This window comes from Balearica regulorum, chromosome 13, assembly GCF_011004875.1.
Source record: "Balearica regulorum gibbericeps isolate bBalReg1 chromosome 13, bBalReg1.pri, whole genome shotgun sequence".
Lineage (NCBI taxonomy): Eukaryota > Metazoa > Chordata > Aves > Gruiformes > Gruidae > Balearica > Balearica regulorum.
Window position 1 is genome coordinate 1,513,746 of NC_046196.1, and position 19,111 is coordinate 1,532,856.

At 65.1% G+C, this 19,111-nt stretch overlaps 4 protein-coding genes across 6 annotated transcripts in view; 3 read left to right on the forward strand and 1 right to left on the reverse strand.

The window, feature by feature from the left end:
• The window catches only part of FANCA (FA complementation group A), a 34,827-nt gene extending 31,108 nt beyond the window's left edge, over window positions 1–3,719 (forward strand). Inside the window, exons 38-43 of the mRNA XM_075766056.1 lie at window positions 414–476; window positions 1,565–1,670; window positions 2,078–2,153; window positions 2,533–2,689; window positions 2,906–2,998; window positions 3,428–3,719. Of these exons, the coding sequence (XP_075622171.1) occupies window positions 414–476; window positions 1,565–1,670; window positions 2,078–2,153; window positions 2,533–2,689; window positions 2,906–2,998; window positions 3,428–3,529 (597 nt within the window). The 3' untranslated portion in view covers window positions 3,530–3,719. The remainder of the gene's footprint in view (window positions 1–413; window positions 477–1,564; window positions 1,671–2,077; window positions 2,154–2,532; window positions 2,690–2,905; window positions 2,999–3,427) is intronic.
• ZNF276 (zinc finger protein 276) lies at window positions 3,636–11,611 on the reverse strand. Its single transcript, XM_075766060.1, has 11 exons — window positions 11,410–11,611; window positions 9,809–10,118; window positions 9,652–9,704; window positions 8,535–9,032; window positions 7,512–7,590; window positions 6,260–6,340; window positions 5,834–5,944; window positions 5,685–5,760; window positions 5,151–5,268; window positions 4,821–4,920; window positions 3,636–4,421 (listed from the first exon to the last, which is right to left on the reverse strand). Exons 1-11 carry the CDS (start codon window positions 11,609–11,611, stop codon window positions 4,136–4,138), a joined length of 1,914 nt encoding a protein of 637 aa, XP_075622175.1. The 3' UTR covers window positions 3,636–4,135.
• Window positions 11,612–11,639: 28 nt separating this feature from the next.
• Window positions 11,640–17,771, forward strand: VPS9D1 (VPS9 domain containing 1). 3 transcript variants are annotated; one of them, XM_075766058.1, is made up of 16 exons: window positions 11,640–11,889; window positions 12,286–12,358; window positions 12,444–12,536; window positions 12,612–12,774; window positions 12,908–13,022; window positions 13,176–13,238; window positions 13,580–13,632; window positions 13,706–13,793; window positions 13,978–14,063; window positions 14,156–14,640; window positions 14,817–14,946; window positions 15,030–15,223; window positions 15,309–15,390; window positions 15,596–15,700; window positions 16,207–16,326; window positions 17,633–17,771. In XM_075766058.1, exons 1-15 carry the CDS (start codon window positions 11,767–11,769, stop codon window positions 16,280–16,282), a joined length of 1,929 nt encoding a protein of 642 aa, XP_075622173.1. In that variant the 5' UTR covers window positions 11,640–11,766; the 3' UTR covers window positions 16,283–16,326; window positions 17,633–17,771. The 3 variants fall into 3 exon arrangements, with proteins under 3 accessions (XP_075622173.1, XP_075622174.1, XP_075622172.1); XM_075766059.1 differs by having other exon boundaries at window positions 12,911–13,022; XM_075766057.1 differs by having other exon boundaries at window positions 12,444–12,774; window positions 12,911–13,022.
• SPATA2L (spermatogenesis associated 2 like) lies at window positions 17,634–18,977 on the forward strand. Its single transcript, XM_075765985.1, has one exon. It carries the CDS (start codon window positions 17,634–17,636, stop codon window positions 18,975–18,977), a length of 1,344 nt encoding a protein of 447 aa, XP_075622100.1.
• The last annotated feature ends 134 nt before the right edge of the window (window positions 18,978–19,111 follow it).

Below are 19,111 nucleotides of genomic sequence, written 5' to 3' on the forward strand. Positions count from 1 at the left end.
GGCAGGATTACGATGCGCTTGCTGAGGTGGGAGGCTGCACAGCGTCTGCCGCATCGTGCCGGCTGCGGACCAACGTTAGCTCTCCTTCAGGTTTACATCTGTGGTAGCTCGTTCGGTTCTCCCCGTATTTGGGAGAAGTTGTTGTCTGTTGTCTGACTTGCTGACTGCAGCGAGCCTTGCTTCGAGAACAGTGAATTTAGTGTGGAATTCACCCTTAGAAGCAACAAACGATGTCAGGCTGCAGTCTGTCTGCTTCAGACACGCTGCCTTCACCTGGAAGGAACAGCAGTGCTCGTGGTTCATCCAGGTCCATCCTGGGAACTTCTTTGTGAGATTTTATTTCCTGATTGGAAAGCGTGAGTTCTGAGTCGCCACCGCAGATACAACTAACAGGCGTTCTCTTTTTCTTGCAGCTTCTTGTTTCTCTGCTGTTCTTCTCACTTATGGATCTCATCTCAGCAAAAATAGCACCAAAGGTAAATTCAGCCTTGAGGGAATTCCCATGACGCTAAATGTGTCTGATCAGCTTGGTTTGCTGCCTAAAAACGCTTTGTACCTGTACTGCGAAGGCTGGTAGCTTGTTCTGCCAGAAGGAGGGAAGGGATCAGCAATATCCCAGACAGAGCCTGCTGAAAGCCCTTCTGTTCCGATCAGATTAAACCTGGCTTTTCCTCTAACTGACGTTACCTCCCCTTTCACTGCAGTAGCTTTTATTTCTGAATGACTTGCTATTTTCAGTTCCCTGCTCAGACTTTACACCTCCCAGGTAGTGCAGGAATCTCTCTTAGCTTTTGTGGAGCATTTCCCATTTGTCAGACGTTTTTCCTCAGGCTGCAAACGTACATGGTATTTCACAGAGAAGGGATCCCCAGCAAGGAGGAACATTGGTTTCCAAACGATTTAATGCTATTAAATGGAGGAGCAAAGAGGACAAGTTTCTTCCAGCAGCCGTCTGCCCTAAGCATCCTCCTGCCTAGGAATGCTCGTTTCTGTCCCTTTGCTGCCTTCTCAGCTCTGAAGTGTGGCCGTTCATGCCGTCACCTAACAGATTGGATTGGGGAGCAGATTGAAGTTAAAAATAATCGTTTGGTCTCATAGTCTGCCTCTGGGAGAGTCTGGAGGAAGAGTCATTGAGGAAAGAAACAGCTTGAGATCTGGGAGGTTATTCCAAGTAAAAATGAGTAATGCAGGAAAAAAACCCCAAACCCAAGACACGTTGTCACTAGAAAGGTTAGAGGGAGAAAAAACCTGCTCCGGGGCTGAGCACGGCTGGGCAGCGTGCTGGTGACAAGCTGGTTGCTCACTGATACGACTTTCCCCCCTCACAAATCGTTCCCAAGCGAGCCCTGTTGTGGCCTGGTTTGGTGATGAAGGTGCTGCGTGACTCCAGTGCCTGACTGCCCGGGGGAATCCAGGCTGCCAGGTGAGGGGAAAGACACGAGCTAAATCCATGAAGGGCCTGGAACGGAGCACTTCACGGACCTGATCTCTTACGGGGGGTTCCTTTCTGCTTTGATGCAACTAAAGCCTGAGCCAAACTAGCCCTGTCCTTTCTGACACCCAGGAGGGAGCGGATTTTCAGACATCTCTGGAATGGTCCCTGGAGATCTCGCGATGCCTGGAAGAGAGGGGCGCATCCTGGCCGCTTCTCTTCTGTTCGGCAGAGAAAGGTGAGCGAGTCCTGCTTGCGAGGGGTGGAAAGGGGAGGTTTGGTGCTGGATGGGCATGCCCTGTCTCTGCGATTCGTGAGTGTACCTGTACGAAGGAACTGACAGGCGCAAAAAATACTTGAGTAAAAGCTCAGAACATCCTGCTCAGTATGGTGGCCCAGCTCATGGTCAGGAAGGACTGACACTCAGTATGGTTCCCTCTGGCAGAGAAAGCCTCAGAGGGGACAGCTTCTCTCAGAGGTCCCTGCACCCAGTTTTTATTTTTATTTTTCATTTTAGTTTTTAGGTTTTTTTATTTTTTATCCTGTAGTGTTTATTGTGGGCTGGAAGGAAACTGCGCAGCCCCTGTGCTGCACGGTGGCGTGAGGACCACCGAAGATGCTCATGCTTCTCTCTGACTCTTGCAGACCCCAGAAAATACCACGTCCTGCGCAGCGCAACTTCAGACCGTCACATCCAGCTCTTGCCTGTTGCGTTCTACAGGTAAAGTCCTCCTGGGTTCAGAAGGGAGGTGCGGCCGATGGTTTGTACCTACAGCGGCTGGCGTGGAGGCAACTGTTCTGCTGGCCTGTAGGTGAGCTTAGCTCTGCAGGAGAGAATACCTGATGGCGGCAGGATTGCTATTTAAGGAGCCACGTAGCTTTTGCTAGAAGCTTCCCTTTGGCTTTGTGCTCCAAACAAGAGTGGCCTGGCAGCGGGGTGGCCTACGCACACAATGGGGCTTGCAAAACGGACAACGGCAACAGCTGACGCTGTTGCCGTTGTCCGTTTTGCAAGCCCCATTGTGTCTTTGCCTTCTATCTTTCTGTGTTTGAGTCTACCGCGGAACCAGTGCTAACCAGAGGCGGTGTGTGATCTCTAGCCTCACCCCTTGCTTTCACCGAGAGCTGCTCGCTCGAGAGCAGACCTTCCTCTACGTGGCCCTCGATTTGTACATCCGCCTGCTTCGGCTCTTTGTGGAAGGGAGAGATCTGCCGCTGTCTGATCAAGTGGGGCAAAATCCAGACCCCGCAGAGCATGTGAGTGAAGCTTGTTCTCTTTTTTTTTTCTTCTTTCCCTCTTGTAGCTGTGAATCCCATTCTTTATCCCTGCTGCTTGCGGCATCCCTCTCGTTCCCACCTTCCTGTACGAAGCAGAGGTAGCTTGTCCCTCTGTCAGCTTGCTTGCTGTCCAAGAGCTCAAAGTGACGTTGCCTTTGGCCTTGATCGGCCGTGTCTCTTCTCTGTCTTCTCCAGGGGGATCCCTTGGAGGTGATCTCTGCGGCCCAGCGGTTCCTGCTTGCTGCCATCCCACGTTGCCCTGCCCAAAGCTTTGGGAACATACAACCGGTGCGTTGAGATTACTTTTTTGTTTTCCTCTTCTCCCAGTGTGTGGGAGCACCGATTCTGCCTGCGGAGCCTTTCCTGGGCGCTGGCACGCGCTGTGTTTCCATAATGCAGTGGGGGACGGCTGCTGCCCCCTCAATGCTACAGCCACGTCCTCCCTCTCCCAGGCTGCAGGCTCCTTCTTTCTCTGCAACATCCAACAGCAGCTCCCGCTGCTCGCTTAATGCTTGGGGGAAATACCAAGCACTGCCAAGGGGCAGGTCTTGCAGTTTCCCACAAGCGCTTGTCAGCCAGGAGCCTGTTATTTCTGAGTCGGCAACACCTTCCCTCTCCTCTACCCACCCTTCAAGGAGCGGGTAGTGATGTTGTGTTGCCGTACCTCGCTGAGGCAGCGCGAGCAGGGCTAACGCTGCCTGCTTGCCCTCTCCCCAGCTGCTGCCCGTGTGTGAAGAACTTGACCCGGAGCTGGGAGCAGCCCTTCTGCACTTCTCGAGGCCTGCCGTGGAGCTGGACGAAGAGCTGGTCCTCTTCTGAGCAGCAGGCAGGGCAGCAGGCAGGGCAGCAGGCAGGGCACGCTGCGCAGACCACCCTGACCACTGCTGAAGGGACAGACAAGGTGCTACCTTTCTCACCAGCACTGTTTCTTTCAAATTACTTTGTAAATAATTTGTTACAAGCATAACCATGAAGCTCTTGTTACAATAAAAAGTAGGTTACAAATTTCCGTTTAGACTTGCTTTGGGAATCATAATTTTTTTTTTTTTTCTCAAAACAAAACGTCTGCTTCAAGTTGCTCCACGGTCCTCTGTACCCTGACAGCCACCCGAGGGCATTTCTGTGCGGGCAGCAGCTTGTGCAGGCAGGGAACAGTTGTGGCCAACTTGGTTTCTACACCTGTGTGCGTGGGGAGAAGGGGAACCACGAAGGGGTGCTGCCGCCTCCCCGGGGGTTAGACAGACTTAGTACAACACTGCTGAATCAGACGTGAGCATGGAGAATCACAGCATGATAACAAGCTTTTTCTGAGCGAGCTGAAGCTAATTCCACTGAGTCCTTTGGGAGACTAAAAGGTAGCCTGACAATCTCCCCTCTGCCGTACGGCTTCTACAGGGCTGGACGGGGACAGCGTCCCCATCCCCCTCAGGTGGGCTCCTGCTGCGCAGTCACTTCTGGCTTTACCGCCTGGCTTTCCGCAGTCCCTGAAGTAGTGAGGAGGAGAACGGGCTCTGGCTCCAGTGGCTTGGCTTTGTCCTGAGTCTGGGTCAGAGGGTGCACCATGGACATGTGGACGTTAAGGTTATGGGCCTTCTCGAAACGCTTCCCGCACTGGTCGCAGGCAAACTCCAGCTCCGTCTCAGCTTTGTGTTTGGTCATGTGGTACTTGAGGGACGCTCGCTGCCTGCACTGGAACCCGCAGATCTCACACCTGCAAGGCAAAGCAGGGGCTGAGCACCCACCCTGAAGCCGCAGCCCCGGCCTGGGCTCCGTCACGCTGAACGAGCCCGGGAGAAGATGACTGCGGCACGTGGCATCTCCTGAACTACCCCGGTCACGCAACCGAGTCTCGTCCTGGGGCCTGCAGCTCCTGGGGGTAGCGGAGCATTCTCAAGGGCAACAGCACTAGGAGGAGGCGTGGGACTGGCTCAGCAAGGGACACGTGTTGTGGATGGATGTTTAAAGAGATTCAGCCAGGACACGACCACGTTCCGGCCGGCTACAGGCAGGATTTGTGTCACGGAATTACTCTCCGAGAGAGCCGAGCAGAACCTCACTGCTCCTTCCATCCCCTTCCTCAGCCCCAGCCGGCGGGTTGGGGTGCACTTACTGGAGGGGCTTTGCTCCCGAGTGCCGCATCTGATGGACCGAGAGGTGCTTGCGTTGCTTAAAGGTCTGCCCGCATTCATCACAGATATAATTACGTACCTCTGCAATGTAAAAAGGGAGAGACTCATCGATTCTGCCCCTCCCAAATGCACACACGCAGCTGCCCACGCTCACTGCTGGAGTCTGAATTCCTCCCCCGTGTGACGGCCCGTTACAGGCAAGGCACGCCGTCCTACACCCTGCACGGGGTCTCGCACAAGCCTCACCCGACGAACTGTCAGGTGTTTGTAACGCCCGTCCCCTGGTGTGAGCGGAGCCTGCTGGGACGCACCTGTATGAATGAGCTTCACGTGGCGCTGTAGGTACCGGTCAATCATGAACACCTTGTTGCAGCCAGGATGAGGACAGGGCCTCTCCCGAACCTCTTCGTGATGCTCCTTGATGTGTTTCTGTAAAGAAAGGACAGAGCTTCTAGCCGCCGGGCTGTGTTTTCCCCAGTGAAACGCGTGGATCCCCCAATAAATGATTTCCCCAGCTTAGCAGGCTTGTGCATCAGCGCTGCTTCGCTGTGAAAAACCGGAGATTTGCATCCAAATCTACCCCCGGCAGCAGAGGCTTTAACGGGACAAGGTGAGCTCCTTCCCAGGGCTGCTCCGAGGAGGAGGAGGAGCACCACGCAGAGCCAGAGCGGCTCCCCTTGCTTTCAGGGGAACAGAAAAAGGCCTCTGACGGTTAGTCGCTCGCCCCCTCCCATGGAGCTGGGCGGTGAATTAAATCTGGACGGTCACGGCTCCTCTCCTCAGCTGGAAACCACGCTGTAACACTGAAAGCTCAGCTCTGAGACAGGAGCAAACCCCGACCTTACCTTCATGCCATCCGCCCCCCTGTAGACAGCCGTGCATCCCTGGTAAGGACACTTGTAAATGGTAGGCAGCTCCTCCCTGCAAAGCAGAGGCCTGCCGTCAGCCAGGGTGCGAGCTGGGCGCTGCCCCGCCGCCGCCTGCTCCTTCTTACCTTTCACATTTGATTTTTTTTTTCCACCCTGGCTTAGGCCCCGGCTTCTTCCTTATTTTGGGTTCTTCTGCCTTCTTCGCTTCTTTGCCGTCGCTTTTCTTGCTAGAAACCCTCCAAGAAGGAACAAAGAAGGAGGACGGGGGGTTAATGCTTGACGTTGGGTTATTCCTCCCGCCTAACGCTCCCCAAGGCTTGGCTTGACCCGGCGAAGCAGGAGCACGTAATTAATTAGCGCTGGGCATGGGGACGAGGACCACGGCTGGGGAGTTCAGGGAACGCCGTGATCTCCAGGCAGGGACGTGGGGATGAGCGAGGCCGTGAAGGACAGCGATGGCGTTGGCCCAGCCTGGCACGAGGCGAGCGGAGGTGGGCACCAGCCCTCCCGCTCCTCCGCCGAGAGCTCTGCTAACGCGGCAAGGCCCTTACTTCTTTTCGGGGTAAGGCTCGAAGGAGTCATCTGAAGATTGCACGTTTCTCTTCTCGTTTTCATCATCGCTCAAGAAGTCCCTGAGAGAGAGAAGATGCCCTTTACCGACGCAGCAACGAGCTGGCACGTCAGCACCATATGCGTTCTTCGCCCCCGGCGCGTCCATCTCCCCCGTGGCACGGCAGCCGAGGCTCCGCATGTTTCCTCCCCCGTAACTTCCCCAAGCAAATACATCAAATAACAAAATCGGGTCCTTTTAGGACTAGATCTCTGTAATTGAGCTGTGGTCAGGCAAACAAAAACCAGCTGCTACTCTAAAGATCTATTTATTGTGGAAGGATGTCACCACTGCTTTCTATACTGGGAAAAGTAATTTTGTTGAGCAAGAACGCAACATGATTGTCTGGCGCAGGTTAATTAAGCTGCAGGTCATCCTGTATCTCCTCACACGTAGCAGCCGCATAGGTTTGGGTTTTTCTTTTAAGTCCCAAGCCATACAAGAAGCAATTAATTCTGAAGGCAGGAAACAGGCAATAAAATTGTCGCGGCACTTTTAACGCGACAGCTGACAGGTTTACCTGACGCACAGAAGTCAGTCTGCGCTCGGCCATTTGGTATTTCAGCCTCAGAACGACTGGACTCGAGTATCAGTTATTTACAAACCTCACTTTAAATACCTACGTTTGAAGGTTTTAGCCAAACCTTTGATCACCGAGACTGCTAAGCTGCCCGGGTCCCTCCCGCTCCTGCTTCCCACGGAATCGCTGAGCAAACGGGGCGATTTCTCCGAGAGCCGCTCCCGCACCGACCGCTCTTCTGCGGCCCCAGCCGGGGCAGCCGCGCGGGGGAATCGCTCCCAGACACGGCAGCAGCTCTCGGCAGCCCCGGCGAGCGGCTCTGCCACCATCCAGGACCCCCGCCGCCCCCTGCACCGCTCCTTCCCCAGAATGGAGACAGGGGAACGACACAGGACCAGGTTTGCTGGAAGCAGCCAACAAACACAGAGGGCACACGCGTGTGCAAACCACCCTCGCAGCAGAGGCGAGGAGGAGGAGGAGGAGGTGGGGGGGGTAGTTCAGCGCATCAGCGGCGTGAGCTTCGTCACAGCCGCGGCAGAGCCACCGCTCTGCGCCTCCGGTTCCACGGGGCCTCGAGGACCAGGTCACTCGTGGAGAAAGAGCTCTCCGAGGCGGGTCATTTCATACTCGCAAAGAAGACATTTAGACTGTTTTAAACCCACTCTTCTCTCACCCCTCAGAAAGGTCACTGAACTCGTCTTTTACCCGCTCATCCGACGTTGCAGACAGAACCTGCTTCCCACTCAACTGTCCTAGGGAATGAAGGAGAACACGGTGCGTTACAAGGCAAAGCAGCAAAAACACGCCAGCGGAGACAGCCGTGGAGAAGGAACTGACCGCTCCGGGTTCACTCGTGGTGGCTCATACCACGTGAAAACACGCGCTCCGCAACAAGTCAGTGATTATTTACACCAAAGTCTGCGTCTCGTGTCTCGGAGGCCACTCTGCCCGCACCCCGGGGACGGGAGAGCCTTTACCCTGGAGTCCACACAGAGCTTCCCCCATGACACCAGCTCCGTAACTGACGGACGCGTCCCCGAGCGAGTCCCAGCTGCTGTTCCTCCTTCCAGCAGCGGACATCTCCCGTGGCTGTCAGGGCTAAACACAGCCCGACTTCTGTAACTCAAAATCGGTGTTAATCCCCAAACCAGGAGAGTTCAGCAGTAAACCCATGTTGACTCGGCCCACGAACAAGACCGCCCAGCACCTTTCCTTTGCGGATAGAAAGGGCTCCCGCTGTTCGGCATCGCCCGCAGCTGCAGTGGGGTGGAGGAAACCCTTCCTTGCCGACACACGGACAGGATTCGGATTGAGCAGAAAGAAATGTATGGCAAACGTGGTGCTGGAGAACCAGCGACCGTCCTGCACCGCTCGACAGGCGCGTTTTCCCCAGCAAGAGCGAGGCAGCGGGGTCTGGCCAGCCAGGCGCAGCCTCCTAGGGCACGGCCAAGTCTCGCCCCTCGATGGGAGGGGGAAACAGCACACGGGGCGAGGCGGCCGGCTCTTTTTGTGTGACCTGGTCGGCTGAACCCGTGTTCCCCCTTTCCTTCGGCAAGGCTCAGTGTCCCCGTTGGAGGCAATTCTCTGGGCAGCCTGCAGTCTCCGAGGAGGGGGCCCGGCCTCACCATCGCGCCCTGGGCCGGCTCTCCGGCTCTTTGCCCTTCCCCAGAGGCGGATCAGAAGGCAAATCCCTTACCTGTGGCACTGCTCAGGGGCGACACGGGCTGCGGCAGGGCTTTCTCCTGTAAGGAGGCCGTGCCGTCCAGTTGCGAGTGAGATGAATCCCTGTTCTGCGGCAGCTCGTTCTCCACGTTCAGTGGCACCGATGTGGTCCCTTTGTTTGCGGGCTGCTGGCAGGGAGTTGTCCTTACTGGAGCGTGCTGGGGTTTGGGGGCAGAAACAGCCTCGGCATTCTCTGCCCCTGCCCCGTTGTCCGTCAAGCGCTGCGCTGTGCTCTTGTTCCACTCCCGTTTGACGGACAAGGCGTTGTCGACGAGCACCGTGCTACAGTCCGAATCCGTATCCATGACGTAGTCGTGCCCGTCCCCGCAGCCCCAGACGGCGCGGATGATCCCGCAGTACTCCGAGGAGAGGACGCTCTGCAGGCTGGGCACCGACGGGCAGCTGCCGGCGTGCGCGTGCGTCCACGTCACCAGGCTGTGCAGGCACTGGGGGCTGGAGGTGATCAGGTCGACTGGCGGAGGGGAGAGGCACAACGGGCAGAGTTGGTCCCCTGGGCCGGCCAAGGGCGCAGCCAGCCGCGGGGAGGGACAGGGAGAGACCGGGAGGGACCTGCTGTCCCCTCCAAGGCCGCACTGGACTTCTGTGTCCACAGGCAGGTGGGAGACACCCTAAAGGTGCTGCAGACAGATGGATCGGGGCGGGGGCAGTCCCATCGACTGCCAATGTCATCCGTTTCACAGCTGAAAGCGTATTTCTGATTGCCCCCCAGTGTCCGACAGCGGCCGGGACCCAGACCCTGCTCTGCGTACTCCCCGCGTCAGCCTGCGCCTGTTCAGCTCAGCTCAGGGACGTGAGGGTCCCAGCGAGGGTCCCCCCGGGGAGCCGGAGGGGAAAACACGTGGCAGAGGGAGGAGGGGGAACCGTAACCAGCCCGACTGGGGCACGGTCCCCGTGCTGAGGGATGCAGGAACCGCCAGCACCCCACAAACCCAGCCCTTTATTGGTGGTACCATGGAAAGGAAAAGGAAAAGGGGAAGGAAAAGGAAAAGGGGAAGGAAAAGGAAAAGGGGAAGGAAAAGGAAAAGGGGAAGGAAAAGGAAAAAAAAGGAGCCCTGGGAGCGGGCACTCACCCAGACAGGAGGCACCTCCTTCTGCGCCCGGCTGGGCCTGGGCTGCGCCGCTCCTGCAAAAGCCAGAACGGCAGAGTGGGGTCTCGGGGGCTACGGAGGGACCACGCGCCAACACATGGCGATTCACTACTCATGGGAGGAAAGAAACGCAACGTACTTTCCTTTCGACTTTACGTGGCCCGTGGGAGATGCGTTCACCCTCTGGATAAAGGTCCTGAGGACGCTGCGGCATTTGTAGAACTGGGCATGGCATTTCTTGCAGACAAACTGCGGCAGCGCGGGGTCCTGCCGCACCGCCACGCCGACCAGCCGTTGGAAGTCGGCAAAGAAGACCTGATCCACGCGGCGCTGCTTCTCCGAGTTCTCCCCCATCACAGGCACCTTCCCGAACACATTGCGCAGGCTCCTGGAGGAGAACTTCCCGTGGCAGAGACGACAGTACCCGGTGCTCAGGGCTCTGCCAATTCCTGCCGGAGAAGGACCGAATACAGCCGCTGGGCGCCTGCCGCAAGAGTACGGCGGCCGGCTACGGCGCGAAGGCACCAGGGTGCTGGAAGATGTTCCCCTTCCCTCGACTCAAGCCAGCAGGCCGCCTCTGAAGCCAGGGCTTCGGCACGAGCATCGAAAAGCTGGGTGGGAAGAGAGAGCCCTTCCCTGTGACCCCCCCACCGCAGATCGGGGCACCGCACCACAACCGGCTGACCCTAAAATCAGCTTTTCTGGCCCGATTGCCCCAGCGCAGGAACGTCCCCGCGGCTGCGGCGTTCTCAGAGCTCGCTCGCACACGTTTGTGCTTTTGCCAACGCTGTCCCTCCGCTTACACAGTTCTTCTCCCTCCCCAGCGTTTATCTCCCAAGTATTTATAGCCGGCGGTCGCGTCCCTCAGCTTCGGCCAGCCTGAGCCGCCGCGGCCCCTTTGAGAGACCGACGGTACGGGGCAGGGAGCCGGGGGGACGCGGAGCTGCCGCAGCCCCTGAGCCACGGGGCAGGACGCAGAGCGTCGCTGCCGGTTCACCCACCGTGCCCGGCCGCCTCGTCCCGCGGCTCCGTGAGGGAGCGCAGGCGTTGCCGCCGCCGGTTTGTCTCCAGACACCCAACTTGGAACCGTCTGAGGGTCAGACTCATCTCCTGCCCCCAGCCCCGCCGGCAGCGGGGCGTTCGGCTACCGGCCAGGGCCAGAGCGCGGCCGAGCACCGGAGGAGGCCAGGGAGCGCCGGGTCCTGCTCTCCCCGGACCCCCCCCCTTGCCTCCCGTTTACCGACACCAGGAGCTCTTCGGGGGTGAAGCCCCCCCCCCGCCCCCCCCGGGCAAACCAGCGATTCCAGGCCCCGCACGGGGCGGATCCGCCGCCGGCACCGAGCCCCGGAGCCCCGGAGCCCCGGCCCAGGGGGAGGCGGCAGCGGGCTCGGCCCTGCCAGGCCCCGTGCCCGCCGGGACCCACGACCGCCCCGCAGCCCGGCCGGCGGGTGAGCGGCCCCCGGGGGCCGTGTGCGGCGGGGCCCGGGCCATGCGCAGCCCCCGGGGAGGGACGCCCCGACCCGCCGGTGTCCTCCCGGGAGAAGCGGCCGGGCCGCGGGAACGACGGACAGCGGCTTCGGCCCCGCGGGGCTCCGGGACGCCGCTCCCGAGGGCCGGGACCGGCTGCGAGCCGCGACCGCGCTCCCGTCCCGCCCGGGGCTTCCCGCAGCCGGCGGCCTCGGCACGGGGCCCGGCCTGCCCGCCTCCCCCCCCGCGGGCCCCGCCCCGCCCGGGCCTCACCTGCCTCCGGGGCCCCGCCGAGGGCGGCGGGCCGTGTCCAGGCGGCGGCGGCCGCCGCCGGGGCCCACCCCGCGGGGGGTTCGGGCCGCGCCGCCGCCTCGGTCCCGCGGGCCGCCGTGCCGGGACGACGCCGGGGTTCGGGGGCCGCCGCGCCGGGGCCGCCCGCGGCCGCCAGGAACCGGCCGCGCCGATCGCGCTTCATCGCCGCCGCCGCCGCCGCGGGCCCGGCCCGGCCCAGCCCCGCCCCGCCCGGCGCAGCGCCCCCTGCCGGCCGGATGACCCCGCCGCCGGTCCGGTCCCGCCGCGCTCCCCCCCCGGCACCGCGGCCCGATCGCGCCGTTCCGGGCGGCGGCCGCCATGGCCGCGGCGGGCGGCGACGGGCCCGGGGCGGGCGGGGGAGGCGGGGCGGGCCGGGCCCTGCAGACCGCCATGAGGGCGGCGAGCGGCGCCCTGGAGATGGACAGCGCCGGGCGGCCGCGGGTGAGCGCGGGGCGGGGCGGGACGGGACCCCCGGGCCTCACCCCGCACCCCCGGGGCCGCCGCGGCCCCACGCCCGGCCTCCCCTTTGGGTTCCCCCCGGCTCTGGCGGCAGCGGGAGGGCCGGGGCCCACCGGGGCCCACCGGGGCCAGGGGGTGTCCGGGGGTGGGTGTGCGTGTCCCCCCGACCCGGGGCAGGCTGCGGGGGCTGGGGGTCCCGGGGCCGCCCCCCCGCCCGGACCCCCGACACCCCCGGGGAGGTGGCGAGGGTCTCACCGGGGCCGCGGGGGCTGCGGCCCCCCCCCCCCCCCCCCCGCCCCGACACCTCCCTCCTGCCGCCGGGGCTGGTGCTGCCCGGGGGTCCCGGGGGGGCCGCGGCTCAGCCCCCCTCTCTGGCAGGAGGCCTACGTGGAGTACCTGAGGAGCATCGCCCTCATCGCCCAGGCCCTGCAGGAGGAGGCGGCAGGGACAGGTAGGGCAGGACCCCCGGCCCCCCCCGTGCCCGCTGGCCGGTGCCCCGCCGCGGCGCTCTCCCTGACACCCTGCGTCTCCCGCAGCCGGCAGCGAGGGGCTCAGCCCCGACACCCCGAAGATGCTGAAGCTCGCGGAGCAGTGCCTGGAGAGAGTCAAGTCCATTGCGGCGGCGCTGGGTGAGCGAGGGGCGGTGGGGTCCCGCTCCGGTTGGCAGTGGAGGGGGGCAGCTGACCTGTCCCTGCCCCCCCCAGGGAAAGCCCAGGCAAAACCGGCCGCGCAGGAGCGGAGCGGGGGCCCCGCTCCCCTCCCCAGGCACCGCCGGGTCTTCTCGGACGAAGGGGGGAAGCTCTCTCCCTTCCTGCCGCCGGAGATCTTCCAGAAGCTGCAGATTGCCGAGGCGCAGAGCACGCGGAAGTACGTGGGCTCGGACACGGGGGGGCTGGTGGCCGCCCCGCTCTGCCAGGGTCCCGGGTGGGGGTCCCGGCAGGGAAGGGACCCTGGCACATGTCACCGTGCCCTGCGGTGGGTGCTGAGGGCTGGTTCCCAGCAGGGAGCTGACGCCGCTGGAGGAGGCGTCTCTGCAGAACCAGAAGCTGAAGGCTGCCTACGAGGCGCGGGTGGCACGGCTGAACCCCAGCCAGGCCCTGCAGAAGACCTCCCTGGTAAGTGGGGAGCCCCCCGGGTGGGACGGCGCGGAGGGAGGGCTGAGCAGGCAGAGGGTCCCTGTGGGGCCTGGGGGACCCCTGTTCCACGCCTCCCATGCTGGTGGCCCGGAGCTTTGGGCCGGCATCCCCAACACGCCTCCTGCTCCGCAGACGCTATCCCTGCAGCGGCAGATGATGGAGAACCTGGTGATCGCCAAGGCCCGGGAGGAGACCGTATCCTTCCCAGTGTGGGAGAGCTCCGAGCGCCGGCCCCGTGGCCGTACCGGGCTCCGGCAGAGCCTCATCCTGCGCCTTGCCCCACGCCTGTCGGCCCCACACGCCGCTGCGGGTCCCGGTCCCTCGGCTGCACCGGTCCCACACCGGCTTTTGGGGCCCCGGTCCTGTCCTGCTGCCGGCTGATCGGGGGGCGGAGGTGGGAGAAGGGCTGATCCCGGCCCCGGGCTGCGGTGGCTGTGCCGGGGCAGCGGGTTGTGCCGGGGCAGTGGGCGAGCGGTGCTGGCTCGGTGCCGTTGGCGGCACGGGGGCTCCGGAGCCTTAACTCTGCCGTGGCCCAGCTGCAGCGGAAAATGGAGGAGCGGCGGCTGCGGCTGCAGGAGGCTGCCAACAGGTGAGGGGGATGGCACAGGGCGACCCGGGGCCACCCTGGCAGGTGCCCTCACTCGGGGCCGTTGCATCCGCAGGAGGTTCTCCAGCAGCGTGGCCCTCACCCCCGAGGAGCAGGAGCAGCGAGCGCTCTACGCCGCCATCCTCGAGTACGAGCAGGACCACGTGAGTACGCGCCGTGGGTGCAGGATGCCTGCTGTCCTTGGGTGCCCTGGGGCAAGAGGCCTTGACGCCCCTGGGTGCTGCTGGGGCAGGGTGCTGTGCCATTCCCAGGCACCGTGGGGCTGGGTGCCGCGCCATGGGGCAGGGTGCCGCGCCATCCCCGCTGACCGGTGGCGGACGCCCCCAGGACTGGCCGAGGCAGTGGAAGGCCAGGCTGAAGCGGAGCCCAGCAGACCTTTCCCTGGTGTCGGGGTTCTTCTCCTGCCTCCTCAGGTAGCGCAGGGGTGGGGCAGGGCCCTGCTCGGAACGAGGGGGCCGCGGCCGCTTGTGGGTGCCCCCTGCCCACCCCCTCCCTCTGCTCCCAGCTTCCCCGAGCACCCCATCGCCCAGCTCCTGCGCCGGCTGCAGTGCGCGGTGTACGCCCGCCTCTACCCGGCCGTCAGCCAGAGCGCCGCCGATGCCGCCCCCGCCTCCCCCACCGGCCTCTCCTTCCTCTCGCTGGACGCGGGGGGCTCGCTGCCTGCCGAGCCGGGGGGCCGCCGGCTCCGAGCCTCCCGAAGCCTCCACTGCATGTTCTCGGTGCCCGAGCACGGCCCGGCCGGGCTGCGGCACAGCCTGTCCAGCACGCCCCTTGCCGATGGCGGCCCCGGCACCCCAAAGGCGGAGGGCGGCTGGCCGGGGCCGGCGGCAGCCCCCCAGACCCCCCGGGAGAGCTCCTTTGAGGACCTGGAGCGGTTCCTGGCGTCGCCCGAGGGCTGGACCCCCGGGGAGCCCCCGGCCAGCCCCGGGCAGGAGGCGACGCTGCCGGAGCAGCTGAAGAGCATCGTGCGGGACATCCACAACGCCATCGGTGAGGGATGGCCGCCGGGTCCGGGGGGGGCTCTCCCCAGCCACGGGCCCTTTGGGGAAGGAGGGGGCCCCCCGCGCCCCGTTGTTTTAGCCGAAGCAGACTCGGGGTGCAGGGTGGGGAGGACGAGGGACTCGCGGACACCCGCCGAGCGTGCTGCGTAACTCGTCCCTTCCCAGACAGGCTGCTGTCCCTGACGCTGCTGGCCTTCGAGGGGCTGAACACGGCCGCCGGCAAGGACCAGTGCCTGGCCTGCCTGGAGGAGGCCTTCTTCCCCCCGCTCTGGGCCCCGCTGCTGGCCCTCTACAGGTACCGTGGCCCCGGGGCCGGGCCGGGCCCCCCGCGGCCCCCTTGGCCCCCTCCCCGGCAGCCCCTCGCCTCTCTGCCCGCAGGAGCGTGCACCGGCCCCGCGAGGCCGCCCTGGCGCGGAGCATGGAGCGGCACCGGCACGCCGGCCCCGCCGACATGGGGCTGTCCTCCCGGCTCTTCCCCCCGGCCCCCGGCTGCCCCGCGTACGGCTCCGCCGTGGAGGACCTGCGCCTCATCCCGCTGGAGACCTGTCCCCGCAGGAAGCTGGAGTGCATCGGTGCGGGGCCGGGGGGCGCCGGGCTGGCGGGGGGGAGGTTCTGGGGGGCGGCGGGGTGACCCTCAGCGCCCGCTCTGTGCCGCAGTGCGAGCTCTGCGCGGCATCTGCGAGTGCGCCGAGGAGTACTGCGGAGCCCGGGACGGCCGGACCCCCACCTCTGCCGCCATGTGAGTACGGGGGGGCCCAGGGGACACGGGGGGCAGCCAGCCCCAGGGCCAGGCAGAGCAGAGCCGGGGCCGTGACGGGGAGCGGGGCGCTCGCCCCTCCTGCGCTCAGGGTGCAGGTGTGGGGCTGGGGGTGCCCGTCGCCGGTGGGGCGCTGGGGCCGGCGGTGATGGCTGCCGGCGTGGCTGACGGTTCCCGTTGGCGGCAGCGGGGCGGACGATCTGCTGCCCATCCTGTCCTACGTGGTGCTGCAGACGGGGCTGCCCCAGCTGCTGGCCGAGTGTGCCGCCCTGGAGGAGTTCATCCACGAGGGGTAGGTGCCGGGGGGCTGGGGGCACCGTCCCCCCTCCCTGGGGACGGGGCTGGGGGCGTGGGGAGGGGAGACGGGTGGGAGCTGTGGCTCCCGTGGGCGCAGGGCTGTGGCGGGGCGGCTGCAGGGTGTCTCAGCCATGACGGTGCGGTGGCCATGGCAGTGTCCTGACCATGACGGTGCGGTGGCCGTGGCGGTGCGGTGGCCGTGGCATTGGAGTGGCCATGGCCGTGCGGTGGCCGTGGCAGTGGGGTGGCCGTGGCGGTGGGGTGGCCGTGGCGGTGCGGTGGCCACGGCGGTGTGGTGGCCGTGGCGGTGGAGTGGCCGTGGCGGGGCGGTGGTAGTGTCCCAGCCGTGACGGTGCAGTGGCGGTGGCGGTGGAGTGGCCATGACGGTTCGGTGGCCGTGGCGGTGGAGTGGCCGTGGCGGTGCAGTGGCCGTGGCGGTGCGGTGGCCATGGTGGTGTCCCGGCCGTGACAGCACGGTGGCGGTGGTGGTGTGCGGCGCAGGTACCTGATTGGGGAGGAGGGGTACTGCCTGACGTCCCTGCAGAGCGCCCTGTCCTACGTGGAGTCCCTGCAGTGAGGAGGCGGCACCGGGGGGACCCTCTCCCCGCTCCCCACAGGCAGGTGCTGCGCCCCATCCTGCGCCCTGGCCTGGGGGGTCCCCGTGGGGTGGGACCGGCCGAGCCCCCGCCCCGACCTGCCCCAGGGACCGTGCTGGGGGGGGTGTCCATGTGTGTGCCTCGTGTGTGTGTGCCCCGTGTGCCCCCCCCGTGTGTGTCCGTGCCCCCCCCGTGTGTGTGTGTGTCCCATGTCTGTGTGCCGTGTGTGCCCGTGTGTGTGTGTGTGTCCCCGTGTGTGTGTCCCCCCCCGTGTGTGTGTGTGTGCACCCCCGTGTGTGTGTGTGTCCCCCCCGTGTGTGTGTGTGTGTCCCCGTGTGTGTGTCCCCCCCGTGTGTGTGTGTGTGTCCCCCGTGTGTGTGTGTCCCCGTGTGTGTGTGTGTGTGTCCCGTGTGTGTCCCCCCGTGTGTGTGTGTGTGTCCATGTGTGTGTGTGTGTGCCCCCCTGTGTGTGTGTGTGTGTCCCCCCGTGTGTGTGTCCCCCCCGTGTGTGTGTGTGTGTCCCCCGTGTGTGTGTCCCCCCCGTGTGTGTGTGTGTGTGTCCCGTGTGTGTCCCCCCGTGTGTGTGTGTGTGTCCATGTGTGTGTGTGTGTGCCCCCCTGTGTGTGTGTGTGTGTCCCCCCGTGTGTGTGTCCCCCCCGTGTGTGTGTGTGTCCCCCCCCCGTGTGTGTGTCCCCCCCCGTGTGTGTGTGTGCCCCCCCGTGTGTGTGTGTGTCCCCCCCGTGTGTGTGTGTGTGTCCCCGTGTGTGTGTCCCCCCCGTGTGTGTGTGTGTCCCCCGTGTGTGTGTCCCCCCCGTGTGTGTGTGTGTGTGTCCCGTGTGTGTCCCCCCGTGTGTGTGTGTGTGTCCATGTGTGTGTGTGTGTGCCCCCCTGTGTGTGTGTGTGTGTCCCCCCCGTGTGTGTGTGTGTCCCCCCCCGTGTGTGTGTGCCCCCCCGTGTGTGTGTGTGCCCCCCCGTGTGTGTGTGTGTCCCCCCGTGTGTGTGTGTGTCCCCCCCGTGTGTGTGCCCCCCCCCGTGTGTCCCCCCAATCCCCCCCGGGGCGCCGCTGCTGCTCCCGTCCTCCAGGGGGCGCTGTCGGGGCGGGTTTAGCCCCGCCCCTGGTGGGCGGAGCTTCGATCAAGCACCGCCCCTCTCGGTGACGTCAGTCCCGCGGTGGGCGTGGCGCGGGAAGCGGAAGGGGACCCGCGGGGAGCGGGGGGGGCCGGGCCGGCGGGGCGGGGGGGGCACCGGGAGGCACCGGGGCGGGGCGGGAGCTGGGTGTCGGTGTCGGGTGCCGAGGCCTTGGCGGGGGGGTTCACCCTGCTGCACCCCCAGAATGTGCGCGGGCTCGGCGCTGCGGCAGGAGTACGGGCAGGAGTACGGGCAGGAGTACCGGCAGGAGTACCGGCGCTGCCTGGAGCGGGAGTTCCGTCGAGGCCGCGCCGGGGCCTGCTCCGACCCCTCCTTCGGGGAGCGTCTGCGGCAGCGGCTGCGGTTGGAGCCGGCGCTGCTGGGGGCCCTGCAGGAGGACGGCCCCGGGCTGCTGAGCCGCGGGCTGCGGGGCCGCCCCGACCCGGGGCCGGCGCTGCGGGGCCTGGCCAGCGCCTTCCGGCTGCTGGAGCTGGCGGCCGTCAACCTCTACCTCTTCCCCTGGCGGAAGGAGTTCGGCACCGTCCAGGTGGGGACCCGCGGCCCGGGACGCGCCTGGGGCGGTGGGGGGTGCCGGGGGGTGCCGGGTGTCTCCAGCCGTGCCCCCCCCCCCCCGCTCTCGTTGCAGACCTTCTCCGGCGCGTACGTGCACTTGCTGCGCCCGGCGCTCCCCGAAGCCGACTTGGTGAGGATCTTCAGCCGGTTGGGCTACGAACGGCGTGACCGGCACTGCCTGGCCATCTCCCGGCCGCCCCCGGGGCCCGAGCTGGCCGCCGCCGCCTGCGGCTTCTTCGCCTGCCGGCTGGAGTGCGAGATCCTGGCGGAGGTGATGCTGCGGCTGCGGCCGCGCCAGCTGCGTGCCGAGGACCTGCTGGAGGCACGTTGGCTGCCCGGGGACGCGGACATCTGCGCGGAGAGTCTGCAGCAGCGGGGGATGCAGCGTGAGGCAGCTACCGCCTGCGGTGACGCCGTGGATCTCTACCAGGAGCTGCTGGCCGATCCTGAGGACCCAGGGGGAGAGGACGCAGCCCGCCCAGCGCTGTGGAGGGACCCTGGCAGCCCACGGGGCGCTCAGGACGTGCCTGGGAGGGGCTGGGACCGCTGCGGAGATGGCGAGCTTCGGCAGGAGCCGGTGCCCTCCACGGGCACCGCCGACCCGGACACCTCTTCCTCCTCTTGCCTCTTCCTGGAGCAGGAGCTCGGTGGGGCCGGCAGCCCACTCTCTGCCCTGGCCACAGGTAGCGTAAGCCCCCCGGTACCAGTGGAGCCCCAGGATTTGGCCTCCCCAGTCCTCCAGGAAGCCCCCGAGCTGCCCTGCTACCAGCTGCACTCCTGCCTGCGCCGGGGCACGCTGCCCTCCTACTGCTGCACCACCTGCCAGCAGCTCCACGCCGGCGCCTGCGCGGTCGGGCAGGCCTGCCGCACCCGCCACAGCGGACAGGAGCTGCGCAGCGAGAGGCAGCGGCGGCTCTGGCTGCAGCGGACGGAGGTGGACATGCTGCTGGCCGATGGCTCCGGACCCTGGGCCTAGCGGGGTCCTGCTGCTGCTGGCTGTGCCTGTCCCCCCCACTGCGGCTGGAAGGGGATGGAGACAGCCACCGCTCAGCCCCGGGGACACCAAACTCGCCCCGCGGGGCCTGTGCCACGCTCTGCTTCGTCCCTGGG